This window comes from Thamnophis sirtalis, unplaced genomic scaffold (assembly GCF_051295495.1).
Source record: "Thamnophis sirtalis isolate CommonGarterSnake01/CBP01778 unplaced genomic scaffold, rThaSir2_p1.2 scaffold_1, whole genome shotgun sequence".
Taxonomy (NCBI): domain Eukaryota; kingdom Metazoa; phylum Chordata; class Lepidosauria; order Squamata; family Natricidae; genus Thamnophis; species Thamnophis sirtalis.
This window is the reverse complement of record NW_028261381.1, coordinates 174,638,009-174,655,424: the sequence shown is the minus strand read 5'-3', so window position 1 is coordinate 174,655,424 and position 17,416 is coordinate 174,638,009. Positions and strand designations below refer to the sequence as shown.

At 44.7% G+C, this 17,416-nt stretch overlaps 2 protein-coding genes across 6 annotated transcripts in view; both read right to left on the bottom strand.

Moving 5' to 3' along the window:
- The window catches only part of YJU2 (YJU2 splicing factor homolog), an 84,183-nt gene extending 81,992 nt beyond the window's left edge, over window positions 1–2,191 (bottom strand). For all 5 annotated transcript variants that reach the window (XM_087703340.1, XM_087703341.1, XM_087703342.1 and 2 more), the window contains exons 1-2: window positions 2,074–2,191; window positions 311–411 (exon numbers count right to left, since the gene is read on the bottom strand). In XM_087703340.1, coding sequence (XP_087559466.1) covers window positions 311–411; window positions 2,074–2,097 — 125 coding nt within the window. In that variant the 5' untranslated portion in view covers window positions 2,098–2,191. The remainder of the gene's footprint in view (window positions 1–310; window positions 412–2,073) is intronic.
- Window positions 2,192–4,365: 2,174 nt separating this feature from the next.
- EBI3 (Epstein-Barr virus induced 3) lies at window positions 4,366–14,497 on the bottom strand. The gene is made up of 6 exons (XM_014058334.2): window positions 14,394–14,497; window positions 12,099–12,341; window positions 11,152–11,266; window positions 9,301–9,473; window positions 5,775–5,938; window positions 4,366–4,853 (listed from the first exon to the last, which is right to left on the bottom strand). Exons 1-6 carry the CDS (start codon window positions 14,470–14,472, stop codon window positions 4,701–4,703), a joined length of 927 nt encoding a protein of 308 aa, XP_013913809.2. The 5' UTR covers window positions 14,473–14,497; the 3' UTR covers window positions 4,366–4,700.
- Between the last annotated feature and the right edge of the window lie 2,919 nt (window positions 14,498–17,416).

Sequence of the window (17,416 nt, the reverse complement as noted above, 5' to 3'; positions counted from 1 at the left end):
GCAATATTCTCTTATTGCAGCATTTCCAACCTTGGTAGCTTTAAGATGGGTGGACTTCAACTCCCAGAATTCCCCAGCCAGCCTGGAATATGTATATAATTTCCTTGCTTTTGCTCTTGAATGTTCCTTTGTAAAGCAAAGTTATAAACATAAACAATTAACATGTTTTCATACTTATGGCCTTTTCCCAGTATTGGCAGATTTTCCAAGTTTGTCCTTTATTATTTCCAAGAAAATAGGATCGCCGCATATTGAACTCATTTCAGAAATTGAATATCCCCAAGAGAAACAGAATTTAAGCATGTCTTACCGCATGTTAAAGGGAGCCATAAGCCGGACCACATATTGCCTGTCCTTTGGAAGTTTAAGCTTGGGGATCTTAGATGGATCGAAATCTGGAGGGTAGTATTTCTAGAACGCCCAAAAATAAAAAAATATAATTGAAATAACTTTTTTGGGTCTTTTTTTCTTTTAACTTTATTTTATTCAAAAGATGAAAATACAAACTCCAAAGGAAAAAAAATAAAAGTGTCAAAACTAGACAAAAACATTAAAAAGGTGAATTAAAAAACAAAAGACATATTAGCCTCCCAATTTTCAATTTAAAAAAATTGAAAGGAGACGGAAGACAAAGAAATAACTGATCCTTTATTAATATCAATAGCCTTAACATCAATCTTAGATGGATTGAAATCCAGAAGGTAGCGTTTCTAGAACACGCAAAAATAAAAAATATAATTAAAATTACTTTTTTCGTCTTTTTTTCTTGCCGTTTTATTTTATTCAAAAGATTAAAACACAAACTCCAAAAGGAAAAAAAATCAAAACAAAGCTAGACCAAAACATTAAAATAGTGAAATTAAAAAAACAAAAGACACATATTAACTCCCAATTTTCAATTTTAATTTACATGAGCGAGATTCGAACAGCTTGACACAATGGTCAGATATGGGAGATTCCATTCTATACCCTACAACAGTGTTTCTCAACCTTGGCAACTTGAAGATGTCTGGACTTCAACTCCCAGAATTCCCCAGCCAGCATTCGCTGGCTGGGGAATTCTGGGAGTTGAAGTCCAGACATCTTCAAGTTGCCAAGGTTGAGAAACACTGCCCTACAATGAGCGTCTCTGCATTTGCGGAGCGGCAGAGGTAGAAGACCTGGCTCACATTCTATTTGACTGTTGCTTGTATGAGGGGGTAAGAGACATGTACCTTGGTCTATATACTAAAAGAATGACCCATTGGGACCCCCATATCAAAACAACTTATCTTATGTGCAGCCAGAACTGGAAAATAGAGCCAAGGTGGCGCAGTGGTTAAATGCAGCACTGCAGGCTACTGCTAGATCAGCAGTTCAGCGGTTCAAATCTCACCGGCTCAGGGTTGACTCAGCCTTCCATCCTTCCGAGGTGGATAAAATGAGGACCCAGATTGTTGGGGGCAATATGCTGACTCTCTGTAAACCGCTTAGAGAGGGCTGAAAGCCCTATGAAGCGGTATATAAGTCTACTGCTATTGCTATTGCTAAAATAACATTTAACACAGCACAGTATACTGAAACAAAATGGCTCGGTTGAGATTTGCATATGTGGGACTGATTGGGGTAAATTGCAGGGGTGACATCGAAATATAATTTTATTTTATCTATATTTTAAATTATTGTATTTATTCCAATTTCATTTTAGACTGTATTTTATTCCAATTCCATTTTAAATTGTATTTTATCAAATTTCATTTTAAATTGCTTTTATCAATTTCTAGTAATAATTTGTTTCTGTAACTTCGCACTTTGATATGGCCCAGGGGCTAATCAAGAAAGATTCAATGCAATTTTTTAAAAAAATGAAAAAAGAGACCAAAAAAGAAATAACTGATCATTTATTAATATCAACAGCCTAGGCAGCCCCAAGACCCCAGTGGATCCCAGCTGATCCTCAATTAAAGAAGCTGATGAATCCATTCTGTTCTTCCTTGCATAGTCTGGCCTGTTTACAACAACCTTGCGAGGTAACCTTGCCAGGCCCCCAACCGCCCCCAGCCATGTTTTCCCGCCTCTTTCCTTTCCACTCACGTTTAACACTTTCCTTTCCGACATTTTGGCCCTTCGCGGTTGTTCCCTCTCTCCGCCAAACTCTCCCCAAACACCGCCACTTCCCGGATTCCCAACTCGTTCCGCCTCCTTCACTATTATTGGCCATCACACGTCGGAACGGAGCAGAAGGGGCATCCTATTGGCCTGCTTGGCGGTCAGTCAGCAGCCGTCCCCGCCCTAGCCGTCGCTCCATTTTTGCGTCTTTTAATCAGCGACTGTTTATATCGCGTCGTTTGTCCTGTCCTAGAATACTCCGTTGGGGAAACGAAGAGCTGGTATCACTAGTTCCGGGGCTGGAGGATGATGGGTTAGGTTGAATAGAAGTTATTAAGGGCCTTTCATAAAATATTATGCGCATTAAATATTCATTGCCTCTATTAAATATTTAATACTTCGAAATATCGAAGGCTTCTTTTTAATTAAAAAGCGAAATTGCTTGGGAGATAAGGTTTATTAGATGCTTGGTACTGTTTACATAGAAGGACCCTAAAATAATTTTCGTTGCAACCTGAATCATAAGTAATAATAATTATTATTGCTCCATGCTCGGAGCTTTCTTCGATCCTCCCAGAATGTTGCTGAGTTTATGTTTTATCTTTAAGATGTATGTATTGCATTTCCAAACCAGTTATCCCAAATGGCTTATGAAATCTTTTGTGATAACTTGCATTTTAAATGCCAACTAAGTACAGCCACTAAATATAAGCATATAATAGGTAAAATGATGCATGACAATAGAGAAATGAAGACCATTAAACCAATTCTTGTATTTATTTGGGTAGGAAGTTAGCACCCAGCCCTCTCCTAGAAAAATGAAATATCCTAGGAAATATTGAAAAGGCAGAATATTACATTTCCCTGGATCAGAAATGGAGAAAGGTGTTTTTAGGCAGGAAACAGATTAATGCTTAATAGCCCCCACATTCCTTAATGGCCCATTAAAATGCCCAAGCCAGTCTATTCTACATCATAAAGAGTTCTCCCCTTCAGCTCCAGGGTAATGGGATTAAGGCATGATAGTATTAGCCTTCCACAGAAACTCACCACATGGCATCTGGAAACTCAAACTTGGCCCCATGGGAGTTTGACAACCGATCAGAATACATTCCTTACACAGGGACAGGAAACAGAGAGGTGGGGCCCAACAGAGAGGCAGGAACTTCCAGCCCTTCTGTCTCCTCTTGTTCTTCACCCAACATTGAAGCACGTGATCACCTTTTCTGTTCAGGGCTCAAGCCATGGGGTCCTGTCCATCATTAAACCATCTTTCCAAGCAGCCTCCATGTCTCCAGTGTCTTTTTTTCACCACTTGGAGCTGAACCCAGAAGGACATTTCTTCCAACATTTATATTTAATTATTAAATTTATATGCGGCTCATTTTGTTGTCCAAAGCAGTTCATTTATTAAAATACCAACTAGCAAATCTCTTTGGTGATTTTTATGCATTTAAGATACAAGGGCCTCTAAGCAGCCATCTTCATCCTTACCAGAAAAGAAATAAGACTTTGAAGCCGAAAAGTAGCAAAAAGGAAAATGACCTTGAAAATATATAGTTATTTTTCTCTGACTGGAGACAAAATTTGTTTATGATAAAAGTATTCCTGAACAAAGTCCTCACAAGTATTATAAGTATTTTTCTTATCAGGAATGTGGTCAGAGTGTGTGCAAAGTTCTCATTTATTTATTTTCTTGAAAAGTAGTGTGTCCCTGAATTTTGCTTTAAATAGCAGAGTTATCCCTGAAATTATCAGATGCTGTGGATTTTTGCCTTACTTAAAATGCCCAAGAGGAGAATTAGACTAAACAACCGGTTCTTATACTAATATTTATATTTAGCAACCTTCAATAGCAATAGCAATAGCAGTTAAACTTATATACCGCTTTCAGCTCTCTCTAAGCGGTTTACAGAGTCAGCATATTGCCCCCAACAACAATCTGGGTCCTCATTTTACCCACCTCGGAAGGATGGAAGGCTGAGTCAACCTTGAGCCGGTGAGATTTGAACCGCCGAACTACAGATAGCAGTCAGCTGCAGTACTGCACTCTAACCACTGCGCCACCTCGGCTCTCTACTCCAGATCCTTCTGGAGGTTTATCTTGGTGGCCCCCAATAATTTCCAGCAGCAACTCTTCAGCAATCTACAGTATAATGATTAAAAAGGTGTAACGAAAGAAGAGATAAGGACAAACAACAGCAGGGAAGATGGACTCCGTTACAATTGTGATGGGTACATTCTTGAGAAACCAGAAGGACAAGATAAGGCGGGAGATCATCATGCTGAAAATTTATCTCTATATGGTCTATCTATAGGCAAACATAAAAATGGGTTTGGGTAAGAATCCATTCTCAGCATTTCCCAAGGTCGGGCTTGACTATTTTCTTTGCTCACAAAGGCTTGAGAACAGCTAAAAACAAAACGGTTATCTACCAGTCCTGGTTTCTGAAAGCCAGGCTTTTTTTTGAAGGTTAAGGTTTATGGGGAATTATTAGCAATTCAATGGAAAAAGCCAATTTATAATACAAGAAAACCTATGTTAATTAGCCAGTGCATCAGTACTACAAATACCATCTTTCAAATATTACAAAATCCATCCTCCGTGGCCCTCAGTCCGGCTGCCAGGATGCCCCAGAGGCGGGAAGACTCCAGGCGCTGTATTCCCCATTGTCCAGGAAGTCTTTCGCGGCTACTTGGATGTGGTAGGTTACGCCAGAACGGATCCCGGAGAGGGTAAAGGAAGTCTGCTCGATAGGCCTGGTCTGGGGAAGCAAAGCAAAATACAGGTAGTCCTTGACTTAAAACCATTCGTTTAGTGACTGTTTGAAGTTACAATGGCATTGAAAAACATGACTGATTTTCACACCCTGGCAATTGGCATGTATTGTATAGGAGATCCTCAACGTACAACCACAACTGAGCCCAACAATTCTGCTGTCAGTGAGGCAGTTGTTAAGTGAGTTTTTCCCCACATTATGACCTTTCTTGACACGGTTGTTAAGTAAATCATTGCAGTTGTTAAGTTAGTGACATGGTTGTTAAGTATATCTGGCTTCTCTGTTGTCTTTGCTCGTCAGAAGTTCACAAAAGGGGATCACGTGACCCCGGGACGTCATTAATACAGTGTCTGTATTTTGATCTTATGACCATGGGGATGATGCAATGGTCGTAAGTGTGAAAATGGTCACTAAGTCACTTTATTCAGTGCCGTTTCTCGCTATATGAACTTGTAGGTCAAGGACTGCCTATATGTCCCAGGGTCACATGATCATAGGTGACCTTCCCGGTCAGCTTCCGACAAGCAAAATCAGCGGGGAAAGCCAGATTTGCTTAATTGTTGCATGATTCACTTAACAACCATGGAAAAAATGTCATAAAACCAGGTGTGACTCACTAAACTGCCTTGCTTACCAACAGAAATCAGGGTCTCAATTTTACCCGTAAGTCAAGATTACTTCTGTTGGAAAAAAGTAATAATAAAAAAGAGAAATTCAGGTCAAAAGTTCAGGCTATGAATGGAATGGAATGGAATGGAATAGAATAGAATAACAGAGTTAGAAGGGACCTTGGAGGTCTTCTAGTCCAACCCCCTGCTTAGGCAGGAAACCTTATACCATTTCAGACAAATGGTAATCCAATTAACATAATAATGCCGTGGAGGGAATGTCAGCTCCCGCACTCACCGTTCTGCTAAACCTTGATCCATCCCTTGAATAGCGGATGATATATTGCAGGGGAAAATATTCAGGGTATAACCAGGAACTAGGAGGCTTCCATTGTACAAGCAACGTTTTTTTCTTCCCTTGGATTGGGAAGACCATTACATTTTCTGGAGGGTCTGGCTGGACTAAGGAAAGGGAAGGAGAGAATTAAACCAACCCAATATAGCAATGACAACTAACCTTTTTTGGTTCGGGTGCTGAAAGCGCGCACACACACACCCCGTACACATGTGCACATATCCGCCCCCCTCCCCACCTTCCTGAAGCCTGGGGAGGGCAAAAACAGCCAGTTTGCAAACTTCTGGTAGGCCCGTTTTTTGCCCTCCCCAGGTTTTGGAGTCTTTCCTAAAGCCTGGGGAGAACAGAAATGGCCTCCCCCCCGGCTCTCCAGAGGCCCTTCGAAGGCTGACAATCAGCTGGCCAGCGTGCCCATGGGCACTGCAGCTGACCTAGAGTGCCATAAGTTCGTCATCAAAGCAATATACCAATACAGGTCCATTCCTACTCTCTACAGACTTTTAGCTATACAATTGGCAACTGGCAATTTTAGCTATACAGTTGGCAACTGGCAATTTGGGATGAACATCCTTTGAATGGTGTGGGAGAAGGAATGGATTTCCAGGGGAAAAAATTGCAGACTACATGAACCAGGAGCACCACTCAGGTGACCCTGAGGCAGGGGTGGGTTCCTGCCAGTTCTAAGCTCTTCTATAGAAGAGGTTCCACAAATCTACTGTGCCATTTAGAACCGGTTCCAGCTCCCTCCCCCCTGGCCCGCCCGCACATCATCAAGATGAAGAGCGAGAGGAGGAATTCTGGGAGTTGAAGTCCACAAGTCTTAAAGCTGTCAAGTTTGAACACCCCTGGGGTTTTTTTTCTAAAGGGTTAGGGGTGCAAGGCTCTTGCAACTTGACAGCTTTAAGACTCGCACACTTCAATGCCAGAGTTCCTGAGCCAACATGACTGGAGGAGGAATTCTGGGAGTTGAAGTCCACAAGTCTTCAAGCTGTCAAGTTTGAACACCCCTGGGGTTTTTTTTTCTAAAGGGTTAGGGGCGCAAGGGTCTTGTAACTTGACAACTTTAAGACTTGCACACTTCAATGCCAGAGTTCCTGAGCCAACATGACTGGAGGAGGAATTCTGGGAGTTGAAGTCCACAAGTCTTAAAGCTGTCAAGTTTCAACACCCCTGGAGGTTTTTTCTCTAAAGGGTTAGGGGTGCAAGGGTCTTGTAAGTTGACAGCTTTAAGACTTGCGTGCTTCAAATGCCAAAGTTTCTGAGCCAACATTTTGGTTGCTAAGCAAGAGCGTTGTTAAGTGAGTTTCACCACATTTTACAAGTTGGTCACACCCACCCAGTCACATGACTGTCAAGCCACTCCCACTTGGTCACATGGCTGGCAAACCACTCCCACCCAGTCACATGGCTGGCAAGCCACGCCCACAAAGCAGGCCACACCTACATAAGAGGTTCTAAAAAAATTTAAAACCCACCACTACCCTGAGGACACAAATAAACCTCCAGATGGCCTCAGCGATCCTCTAAAAGGATGCACAGGGCCATCTATCTACAAGGAGTATAAACCCTTCCATTCCCCACCATCCAGTCAGAGCTGAAGAAGCTTCTTGGATGAGAAGCAAAACGTCTTCAACACACACACACACACAAAAACAAGATAGTCCAGTTGGCTCTTGAAAAATAGCACCTTGGGGACCTAAACATTAAGCTTAACAAGTTGTACCAACACACCTTCTTGGATTCTACCTAACCTGGTTTTAATAAGTTGGGTGAACTCATCTCATGAAGGTTTGTTCCAAAAAGGACCAGGGGGGACACCTTAGCAGTATTCCAACATTTGAGGGGCTGCCGCAGAGAGGAAGGGGTCAAGCTATTGTCCAAGGCACCTGAAGGCCACACAAGGAATAATGGATGGAAACTGATCCAGGAGAGATTCAACCTGGAAATAAGGAGGAACTTTCTGACAGTGAGAACAATCCACCCATGGAACAGAAGTTGCCTTCGGAACAGTGGTGGGATTCAAATAATTTAACAACCGGTTCTCTGCCAATGGCCATCTGGGTGGGCGTGGCTCTGTGGTCATGTGACCATGTGGGCGTGGCCAACTCAACGTCATTCAGGTCGATGGGCGCTTCGCCTTAGCTGTGAAAATGTAATAAGGGTTAAGCAGAGAGGCAGTTTCTGTATACAGGGTAATAAAGATGAGGCTAGAAACAACACCAGAATGTTTCCTTCCTTCCTGCCTTCCTTACAGGATTAGCCCTGTAAAGTGGAAAAAAACAAAAAGGAGATTTCTTCTAACAGCCGGTTCTCCCAACTGCTTAGAAAGTTAACAACCGTTCTCCCGAATAGGTGCGAACTGGCTGAATCCCACCACTGCTTCGGAAGTTGTGGGAGCTTCATCACTGGAGGCTGAACCGGCAGCAACCCAGCTCTGCCTATAAGATCCCTTCCAACTCTGTTAATTTGTTCAAGGGGCTGCCCTTGAAGAGCATTCGGCGACTTCAGCTAGTCCAGAATGCGGCCGCGCGAGCGATCGTGGGTGCACCTCGCTTCACCCACGTAACACCTATCCTCTGCGAGCTGCACTGGCTGCCTGTTGATCTCCGGGTGCGCTTCAAGGTGCTACTTATCACCTATAAAGCCCTTCATGGTAGTGGACCTGGGTACTTGAGAGACCGCCTACTGCCAATTACCTCCACTAGACCGATACGATCGCATCGATTAGGCCTCCTCCGAATACCATCTTCCAGCCAGTGCAGACTGGCAACTACCCGGAGGAGAGCCTTCTCGGTGGCTGCTCCGACCCTCTGGAACGAACTCCCCGTGGAGATTCGGACCCTCACCACCCTCCAGTCCTTCCGCGCTGCTTTAAAGATCTGGCTATCCCGGCTGGCCTGGGGTTAAGAGTCTAACCCCACCCGAATTGTGTGACTGTTGTGTTTTCTTTTAATATGTTGTACTGTCTTCATGTCAGAAAATTGTTTGTCCTTCCCCCCCCCCCCCATTTTTGAACTGTGAGCCGCCCTGAGTCCCCCCAGGGAAAAGGGCGGCATACAAATAAAGGGAATAAATAAATAAATAAATAATATTAAAATAGAGCCGAGGTGGCGCAGTGGTTAGGGTGCAGTACTGCAGGCCACTTCAGCTGACTGTTATTTGCAGTTCAGTGGTTCTAATCTCACCGGCTCACGGTTGACTCAGCCTTACATCCTTCCGAGGTGGGTGAAATGAGGACGCAGACTGTGGGGGCGAAATGCTGACTCTGTAAACCGCTTAGAGAGGGCTGAAAGCCCTATGAAGCGGTATATAAGTCTAACTGCTATTGCTATTGCTATTGCTAAAATGGCTGCTGGACCCAATTTCTGCACCAGGAGTGAACACAAAATCCTGTCCTCCTTTCCTTGCAGGCTGTTCTCATGCCCCCACCCAGAATGACGAGGTGTGAGAAAATTGCTTGCCAACTCACTGATCTGATCCAGGAAGATTAGAAAGTAATCACTTGCTGATCCCAATGGATTCACAGCTGTCACGTTGAGCATGTAGGGATCGGTGGAGAACATCTGCAAGCCGGCCAAGCTGCAACTGTGGCTCTCTGCCATGGGCTGTTTGCACTGATGGACGTCTCCCATTAAGCCGTGCCTGTGGTCCACAAGGAAAACTGGGTTCAGACTGGTGTTGCATTTGTGGCAGCTTAAGGGTTGTGCGTACGGGTGTCCTGGTGACTGCAGCCATGGGGGAATGTAGAAAGTTATCCCCCACCCCTCTCCTAGAAGAACGAAATATTCTAGGAAATATTTAAAAAGGCAGGATATTATATTTCCCTGCATTGGAAGAAATATCCTTCTGGGTTCAGTTCCAAGTGGGGGGGAAAGACCCTGGATTCGTGGAAGTTGCTTGGAAAGAGGTTTATGGATGAACAGGACCACATGGTTTGAGGTCCTGGGGAGGAAAGAGGAAGAGATGCTGAGAGTCTCTGGGTTTTATGCCCTCTCTGGGCTTTTGAATTTGACCTTGTGTTCTGATTGGTTGTCAGATTCCCATGGGGCCAAGCAGGGGCAACTCTGAATGCTGTCCTGAGTCCCAAGCTTGGTTGACTCTTGCTGGGTGATGATGTAATGAAGGGGCTTTGGGCAATTCCTACTTTGGCTCTGCCTGAAAGAGGTAGATGTTTGTTATGTAGAATAGACTAACTCAGGTCTTAATGGCCCATTGACAACGGTGGGTGTGGGTGTTAGTTTCTGCCTCCCTTTTAGGGGAAATATTCTGCCTTTCTAATATCTCCTAAAATATCTCATTTTCCTAGGAGAGGGGGTGGGTGCTAACTTCCTACACCTGGTTGAGAAAAGGAGAAACATGTTTTTAAAAGACAAAAAGCAGTTTGCTCCCCCGGCAGATAATTGGTGTGCATTAAGACTGGGCCAGCCGATCTACAAAACAATTAGAACTTCAGCTCCAGGGCGATGGGATTAAGACAGGACCCTCCAGGCAGAGGTGGTTATTCAGCAAGTTCTGGCAGGTTCTGGAGAATCGGTACCGGAAAATTTGAGTAGTTCGGAGAACCAGTATGCCACTGCTGGCTGGCCTCGCCCCCATCTCTTCTCTGCCTCCTGAGTCCCAGCTGATCGGGAGGGATCTTGCAATAAACTTCCCCTGCCATGCCCACCAAGCCATGCCATGCCCACCAAGCCACGCCTACAGAACCAGTAGTAAAAAAAAATGGAATCCTACCACTACCTCCAGGACATAATAGGATTAGCCCTCTACCCATCTAACAGCATTGCAAAGTCACTGCATTGCAAAGTCACCTGGGGAGATTACATCACCCAGCAAGGCTCAACCAAACTTAATTCAGACGACCTAAAAAGTTAGCCATGACCCCCGCATAGCCCCCTGGGAGTCTGACAACCAATAGAATACATTTCTTGCACAGGAACAGGAAGCTCAAGGGCAAGACCCAAGAGAGGGCATAAATACCACTCTCTCTCAACTCCGTTTGGTCAGCTGCCCAGGATCTAAAACCCATGTGGTCCTGTCCACCATTAAACTTCCTTCCTTCCTTCCTTCCTTCCTTCCTTCCTTCCTTCCTTCCTTCCTTCCTTCCTTCCAATGTATAACCCACCCACCCCAATTGCAAAGATTCTCAGCTGCTCATGAACACACAAAAACAGTCCATCAAAATTATAATTATAAATACAATTAGAAACCCAAACACAACCCATCAGGCCTCCAAAGTCTTCCTGAAAAGTTCCATCGTAGGCTCCCTTCTAAGTCCTTTACTGGTTTTTTTTATAACACCTCCAACACCTTTGCTCCTTACCTGTAGCTGGCAAAGAAAGATGTGGGCAGAAGGGTGTCAGATTCCAAAGTCCAGGAGCAATTGACCACCGGGTAGCTGATGGACCTGCAATGGATCGATGGTTTCTTGGGAGGATCTGCAAAGCAGAAGCCCAAAAGGTGAGTGACACATCTGGATCCCCTCTTCCTTTACAGGTAGTCCTGGACTTATGACCAAAATTGAGCCCCAACTTTCTGCTGATAATTAAGGCAGTTGTTAATTCTGGCCCATTTTATGACCTTTCTTGCCACCGTCGTTAAGTGAATCACTGTGTCAGGGCTCCGATGGATGCCCTAATTAAACCATGAGTCTCGAGCCAAACTTCAAAAGAAACCCAGTTATTTATTAGGGGCAACATGTCAGCAGGTATCCAAGCGAAGCCAACTCTGGACCCCATGTAATTATGGCCCAGTTGTTAAGATAGTAACATGGCTGTTGAGTGAATCTAGATTTTGCTTGGATTTTGCAGGTCAGAAGGTCGCAAAAGGGGACCGCATGAGGGCATGAATCAGAGTTTTTCCAAACTTGGCCACATTAAGATGTACAGACTTCAACTCCCAGAAATCCCCATGCTGGCTGGGGAATTTTGGGAGTTGGTTCACCACACATCTTAAAGTGAGAGATACTGTCATGAAGGAAAGAAGGAGGGAGGGCGGAAGGATGGAGAGGGAGGCAGGAATAGAGGAAGGAAAAGGAAGGAGGGAGCCAAGTGGGGGGAGGAGGGAAAGCAAATGGATGGGAGAAAGAGGACGAAAGAGAAGAAAAGGATGGAAGAAAGGAAAAGAAATGGGAGGGAGAGAAGGAAGGAAGGAAGGAAGGAAGGAAGGAAGGAAGGAAGGAAGGAAGGAAGGAAGGAAGGAATTGCAGCATCATATGGCTTGGTGGCTCCATTTGGGTAAGAGAGTTTGGGGCTCGGTTTCCTCACTCACAGCCCAGCTGGAGATGAATCCTTCGCAGAGTCTGCCCAGTGCTGGCATCTTGGCAGCTGTATTCCCCTTCCTGGGCCAAACTGGCATTCTGCAAGACGAGGCTGCCGTCTGGTTGCACCCCGTTCAAAGCGGTCTCTGAGCTCATATGGGTTTTCCATGCCACCCGGGATCCGCCTTCAGGAACAGGGCAAGGCAAGACCACAGTGGCGGCCCCGAGTCGGGCATACTGATGGTCGATGGGCTCTATGGTGGTCAAGAAAGAACAGTGGCGTAGGTTAAAAAAAATAATAGTATGCAGCATTCACATAACAATAGCCTGGGTTATCCTGAACTCTGGTTTGCTTCACCATTGTATAAATCCTAATTTGGATTACGGCCTCTCTGGGCCCCCTAAAAGCCGTGTTTTTTCAAAGCTGGCTATTTTAAAATGTGTGGACTTCAACTCCCAGAATTCCCCAGCCCTCCGTGTGTGTGTGTGTGTGTGTGTGTGTGTGTGTGTGTGTGTGTGTGTGAGAGAGAGAGAGAGAGAGAGAGAGAGAGAGAGAGAGAGAGAGAGAGAGAAAATGAAAGAGAGAAAAATGTATGTGTGTGAGAGTGAGTGTGAGAGAGAGAAAAAATATGAGAGAGAGAAAATGTGTGTGTGAGAGAGAGAGGGAAAGAGAAAATGTGTGTGTGAGAGAGAGCAAAGAGAGAGAGAGAGAAATGAGAAAGAGAAGATATGAGAGAGAGAGAGAATGTGTGTGTGAGAGAGGGAGAGAGAAAATGTGTGTGTGTGAGAGAGAGAGAGCAAAGAGAGAGAGAGATAAATGAGAGAGAGAAGATATGAGAGAGAGAGAATGTGTGTGTGAGAGAGAGAGAGCAAAGAGAGAGAGAGAGAAATGAGAGAGAGAAGATATGAGAGAGAGAGAGAGAGAATATGTGTGTGAGAGAGAGAGCAAAGAGAGAGAGAGAGAAATGAGAGAGAGAAGATATGAGAGAGAGAGAGAGAGAGAGAGAATGTGTGAGAGAGAGGGAAAGAGAAAATGTGTGTGTGAGAGAGAGAGCAAAGAGAGAGAGAGAGAAATGAGAGAGAGAAGATATGAGAGAGAGAGAGAGAATGTGTGAGAGAGAGGGAAAGAGAAAATGTGTGTGTGAGAGAGAGAGCAAAGAGAGAGAGAGAGAAATGAGAGAGAGAAGATATGAGAGAGAGAGAATGTGTGTGAGAGAGAGAGAGCAAAGAGAGAGAGAGAGAAATGAGAGAGAGAAGATATGAGAGAGAGAGAGAGAGAATATGTGTGTGAGAGAGAGAGCAAAGAGAGAGAGAGAGAAATGAGAGAGAGAAGATATGAGAGAGAGAGAATGTATGTGTGAGAGAGAAAATATTTGTTTGTGTGAGAGAGAAAAATGAAGAGAAAGAGATAAAAATAGAGAGAAATGAGAGAGAAATGAAAGAGAGAGAAAATGTGTGTGTGTGAGAGAGAAAAAGAGAGAAAATATGAGAGAGAGAGAATGTGTGTGAGAGAGAGAGCAAAGAGAGAAATAAGAGAGAGAAGATATGAGAGAGAGAGAATGTGTGTGAGAGAGAGAGCAAAGAGAGAAATAAGAGAGAGAAGATATGAGAGAGAGAGAGAATGTGTGTGAGAGAGAGAAAATGTGTGTGTGTGTGTGTGAGAGAGAGAGAGAGAGAGAAATATAGAGAAAGAGAGAAAAAGAGAGAGAAATGAAAGAGAAAAATGAAAGAGAAAATGTATGTGAGAGAGAAAAAATATGAGAGGGAAAGAGAGAAAATGTGAGAGAGAGAAAAAAAGAGAAAGAGAAAATATGAGAGAGAATGTGTGTATGTGAGAAACAAATGAGAGAAAATATTTCTGTGTGTGTGTGTGTGACAGAGAGAGAGAGAGAGAGAGAGAGAGAGAGAGAGAGAGAGAGAGAGAGAGAAATATGAGAGAGAGAAGGGGGGAAATGAGGAGGGGCAAGGAGGGCCCACCTAACAACATCCAAGCTGCAGACCCAGGTTGTTTCTTCTCTTACCTTCTGCCTAGAAGTACTAAGGACACCCCCCCCCCCGCCGCCCCCCAATCAATCATTTTAGATCTGGAGGTTTGGCTCTCTTGCTTTAAGTGAGATGGAAGCATGGAGACTTTGGCCAAACCTACCATAGAAAGCAAGGTGCTAGTTCTCATGATGAGGCTATACATTATTATTTTTTTCCAAGCAAGCAAATAATTAAAACATAATAAATAAAATAAAATAAAATATGAAACAAAAATACAGAGCAAATAATTGAGCTACCCAGAACCTTCCCACGAGTCCTACCTTCACTGGTCCAAGCAGTACTTGCAGGGACGATGAGACCAGACAGCAGGAATAGGAGGAAGGACAGGAGCCACTGCATCTGGACCGTGAGCGAAAGACAGAATTGAAAGAACCGCTTAAAAACCCACTTCACGCCCCTTTCCAGAATCTCACCATCTTTTTTTTTTACATCCTGGCAACCCAAATTGGATGCAATTGTAGAAAATCAGCACCCACCCCTCTCCTACGAGAACAAAGTTCTTTTTTTAATATTCCTCAAATAGTTTTAATATTCCTCAAGAATATTACATTTCTCTCCATGAGAAATGGAGAAATTGTGTGTGTGTGTGTTTTTTAAGAGGCAGGCAGCAGCCCCAATCTCCCTGCCCCTCCCAAGCGGAAACTGAGAAGGCAGCTTTTGGAAATGCAGATTAGGTCATCCAGTCAGGACATGATATTTGGAAACTCCCCGCAGCAAAATCTGAACAAAGGGAGAATGGTGGGATTAGAAAGCAACCCCTCACTCAAGATCCCAACACGGGACAATGCAATTGAGCAACAATAGGAATTGCTCAACACCAGTGGTGGGTTTCAAAATTTTTTAGAACCTCTTCTGTAGGTGTGGCCTGCTTTGTGGGAGTGGCTTGCTTGCTGGCCATATGACCGGACCGGGTGGGAGTGGCTTGCCAGCCATGTGACTGAATGGGAGTGGCTTGCCAGTCATGTGACTAGGTGGGAGTGGCCAACTTGTAAAATGTGGTGAAACTCACTTAAGAACGCTCTTGCTTAGCAACCAAAATGTTCGCTCAGAAACTGGCATTTGAAGCACCCAAGTCTTAAAGCTGTCAAGTTACAAGACCCTTGCACCCCTAACCCTTTAGGGAAAAAAACCCCAGGGGTGTTCAAACTTGACAGCTTTAAGACTTGTGGACTTCAACTCCCAGAATTCCTCCTCTCGCTCTTCCTCTTGATGATATACGGACTGGCGTGGGGAGGGAGCTGGAACCGGTTCTAAACGGCACGGTAGATTTGTGGAACCTCTTCTATAGAAGAGGTTAGAACTGGCAGGAACCCACCCCTGGCATGGCCAACTCAATGTCACTCAGGTCAATGGGCGCTTCACCTTAGCTGTTACAATGTTATAAGAGTTAACCAGAGAGGCAGTTTCTGTAAGCAGGGCAATAAAGATGAGGCTAGAAACAACACCAGAATGTTTCCTTCCTGCCTTCCTTACAGGATTAGCCCTGTAAAGTGGGAAAAACCAAAATAAGATTTCTTCCAACAACCGGTTCTCCGAACTACTTAGAAAGTTAACAGCCGGTTCAGCCAGATAGGAGCAGGCTGGCTGAATTCCACCACTGCTCAACACCCTTTCAGAACATCGGCTGAACACTTCACTGCATCACCTCCAGAGCAGTCCAAACTTCAACCAAACTTAGCTCAGACAAACGCCAAGGACAGGGAGGGCTAACCTTTTTTGGGCCGAGTGCCCAAAGTGCATGTGCTCCTGTGCATGTGCCCCACCCCCTACAGACATGCATGCCCCCTCATGTCCCCCACATGCAGCCCAACCCCCATGCATGTGGAGCAGAGACCCAATAACCAGCTGGCTAGTGGGAAGCGCGGTCACGCATGCGTTGCAGAGCTGAACTGGGGCAACGCCTTGTGTGCCCACAGGGAGGGTGCTGCGTGCCACCTGTGGCATGCGTGCCACCTGTGGCATGCGTGCCACCTGTGGCATGCGTGCCACAGGTTCACCATCACGGACCTAGGATTTGCATTTCCTTTTTTGCCTATAGAGCCAGCTATGACCCCTACATGACCCCATAGGAATCTGACAACAGACAATAGAATACATGTTCTTGCGCAGGAACAGGACGCTCAAGTGCAAAGCCTAAAGAAGGTATTAAAAAAAAAAACCCACTCTCAACTCCATTTGGTCAGCTGCTCAGAACCATGTACTTGGTGGGTCTGCTTCATCAATAAACCACCTTTCTAATTAGCCAACATGTTTCCAATGTCTTTCTCCCGGCTTGGAACTGAACCAGATGGATATTTTTCCCCACACAATATTCTTAAGTGGCTTACTATCTAAGGCATTATAAAGTGGTATTAAGCATGCAATCTTGATTCTATCCCTCTGTTGATGCAGCCTAGAACTGTGTTGGCTTTTTTGGCAGCTGCTGCACACGGCTGGCTCCTATTTAAATGGTTGTCCACTAGGACTCCAAGATCCCTCTCACAGTTACCACTATTGAGCCAGGTACCACCTATACTGTACCTGTGCATGTGGTTTTTCTTGCCTAAATGTAGAACCTTACTTTTTTCACCACTGAATTTCATTTTGTTAGATAGCACCCAATGTTGAAGGGTGTCAAGATCCTTCTGTATCTTAAGCCTGTCTTCTGGAGTGTTGCCTATTCCTGCCAGCTTGGTGTCATCTACAAATGTGATGAGTTCTGGAGAACTCATGAGAAATCTGTTAGTCAAGGCTAATCACAGCTCTCTCTTCTTTTAAACCAGAGAAAGCTTATTTTCTCTCTTTCGGCTTTATCTGTGCTCCCTACTGTTGTCTTATTTACAGCTTCTCTCTGAAAGCATTGCCTATAAATTGCAGCCAATTCCCCCAAGAGGAAATTGCTTCAAATTCCCCTTTTTCCCCTCTACGTTGCAGCTGCAATAGCAAACAACTGGAATGACAGACACAGATGTGCAAAGCCAACCTGACACCAGTGGTGGTATTCAGCCGGTTAAGACCGGTTTTGGACGAAGCGGAAGTGGTGACCTATCTGAAATAGTATAGGGTCTTCTGCTTGAGCAGGGGGTTGGACTAGAAGACCTCCAAGGTCCCTTCCAGCTCTATTCTGATTGACTGATTGATTGCCCAGCCTCACTCTGAAAGCCATCTGGGTGACTTTGGGCCAATCACTAGGAGACAGGGAGTTCTAGCCACACCAGCTGGGTGACTTTGAACCAGTCCCCCCCCCCTCTCTCTCTCTCTCTCGGCTGGACCCACCTTAGTTGCGGGGCAAATAAGAGGAGGA

Bases quoted from the DNA above. Each gene is read 5' to 3' on its own strand.
- EBI3 (XM_014058334.2), bottom strand. From the start codon at position 14,472: ATGCAGTGGCTCCTGTCCTTCCTCCTATTCCTGCTGTCTGGTCTCATC. The intron at 11,267-12,098 runs GTGAGTGAGGAA...TCTGCTTTGCAG, and splicing joins GATTCATCTCCAGCTGGGCT to ATCCTCCCAAGAAACCATCG. The intron at 4,854-5,774 runs GTGAGTGCGGGA...TTGCTTCCCCAG, and splicing joins GATCAAGGTTTAGCAGAACG to ACCAGGCCTATCGAGCAGAC.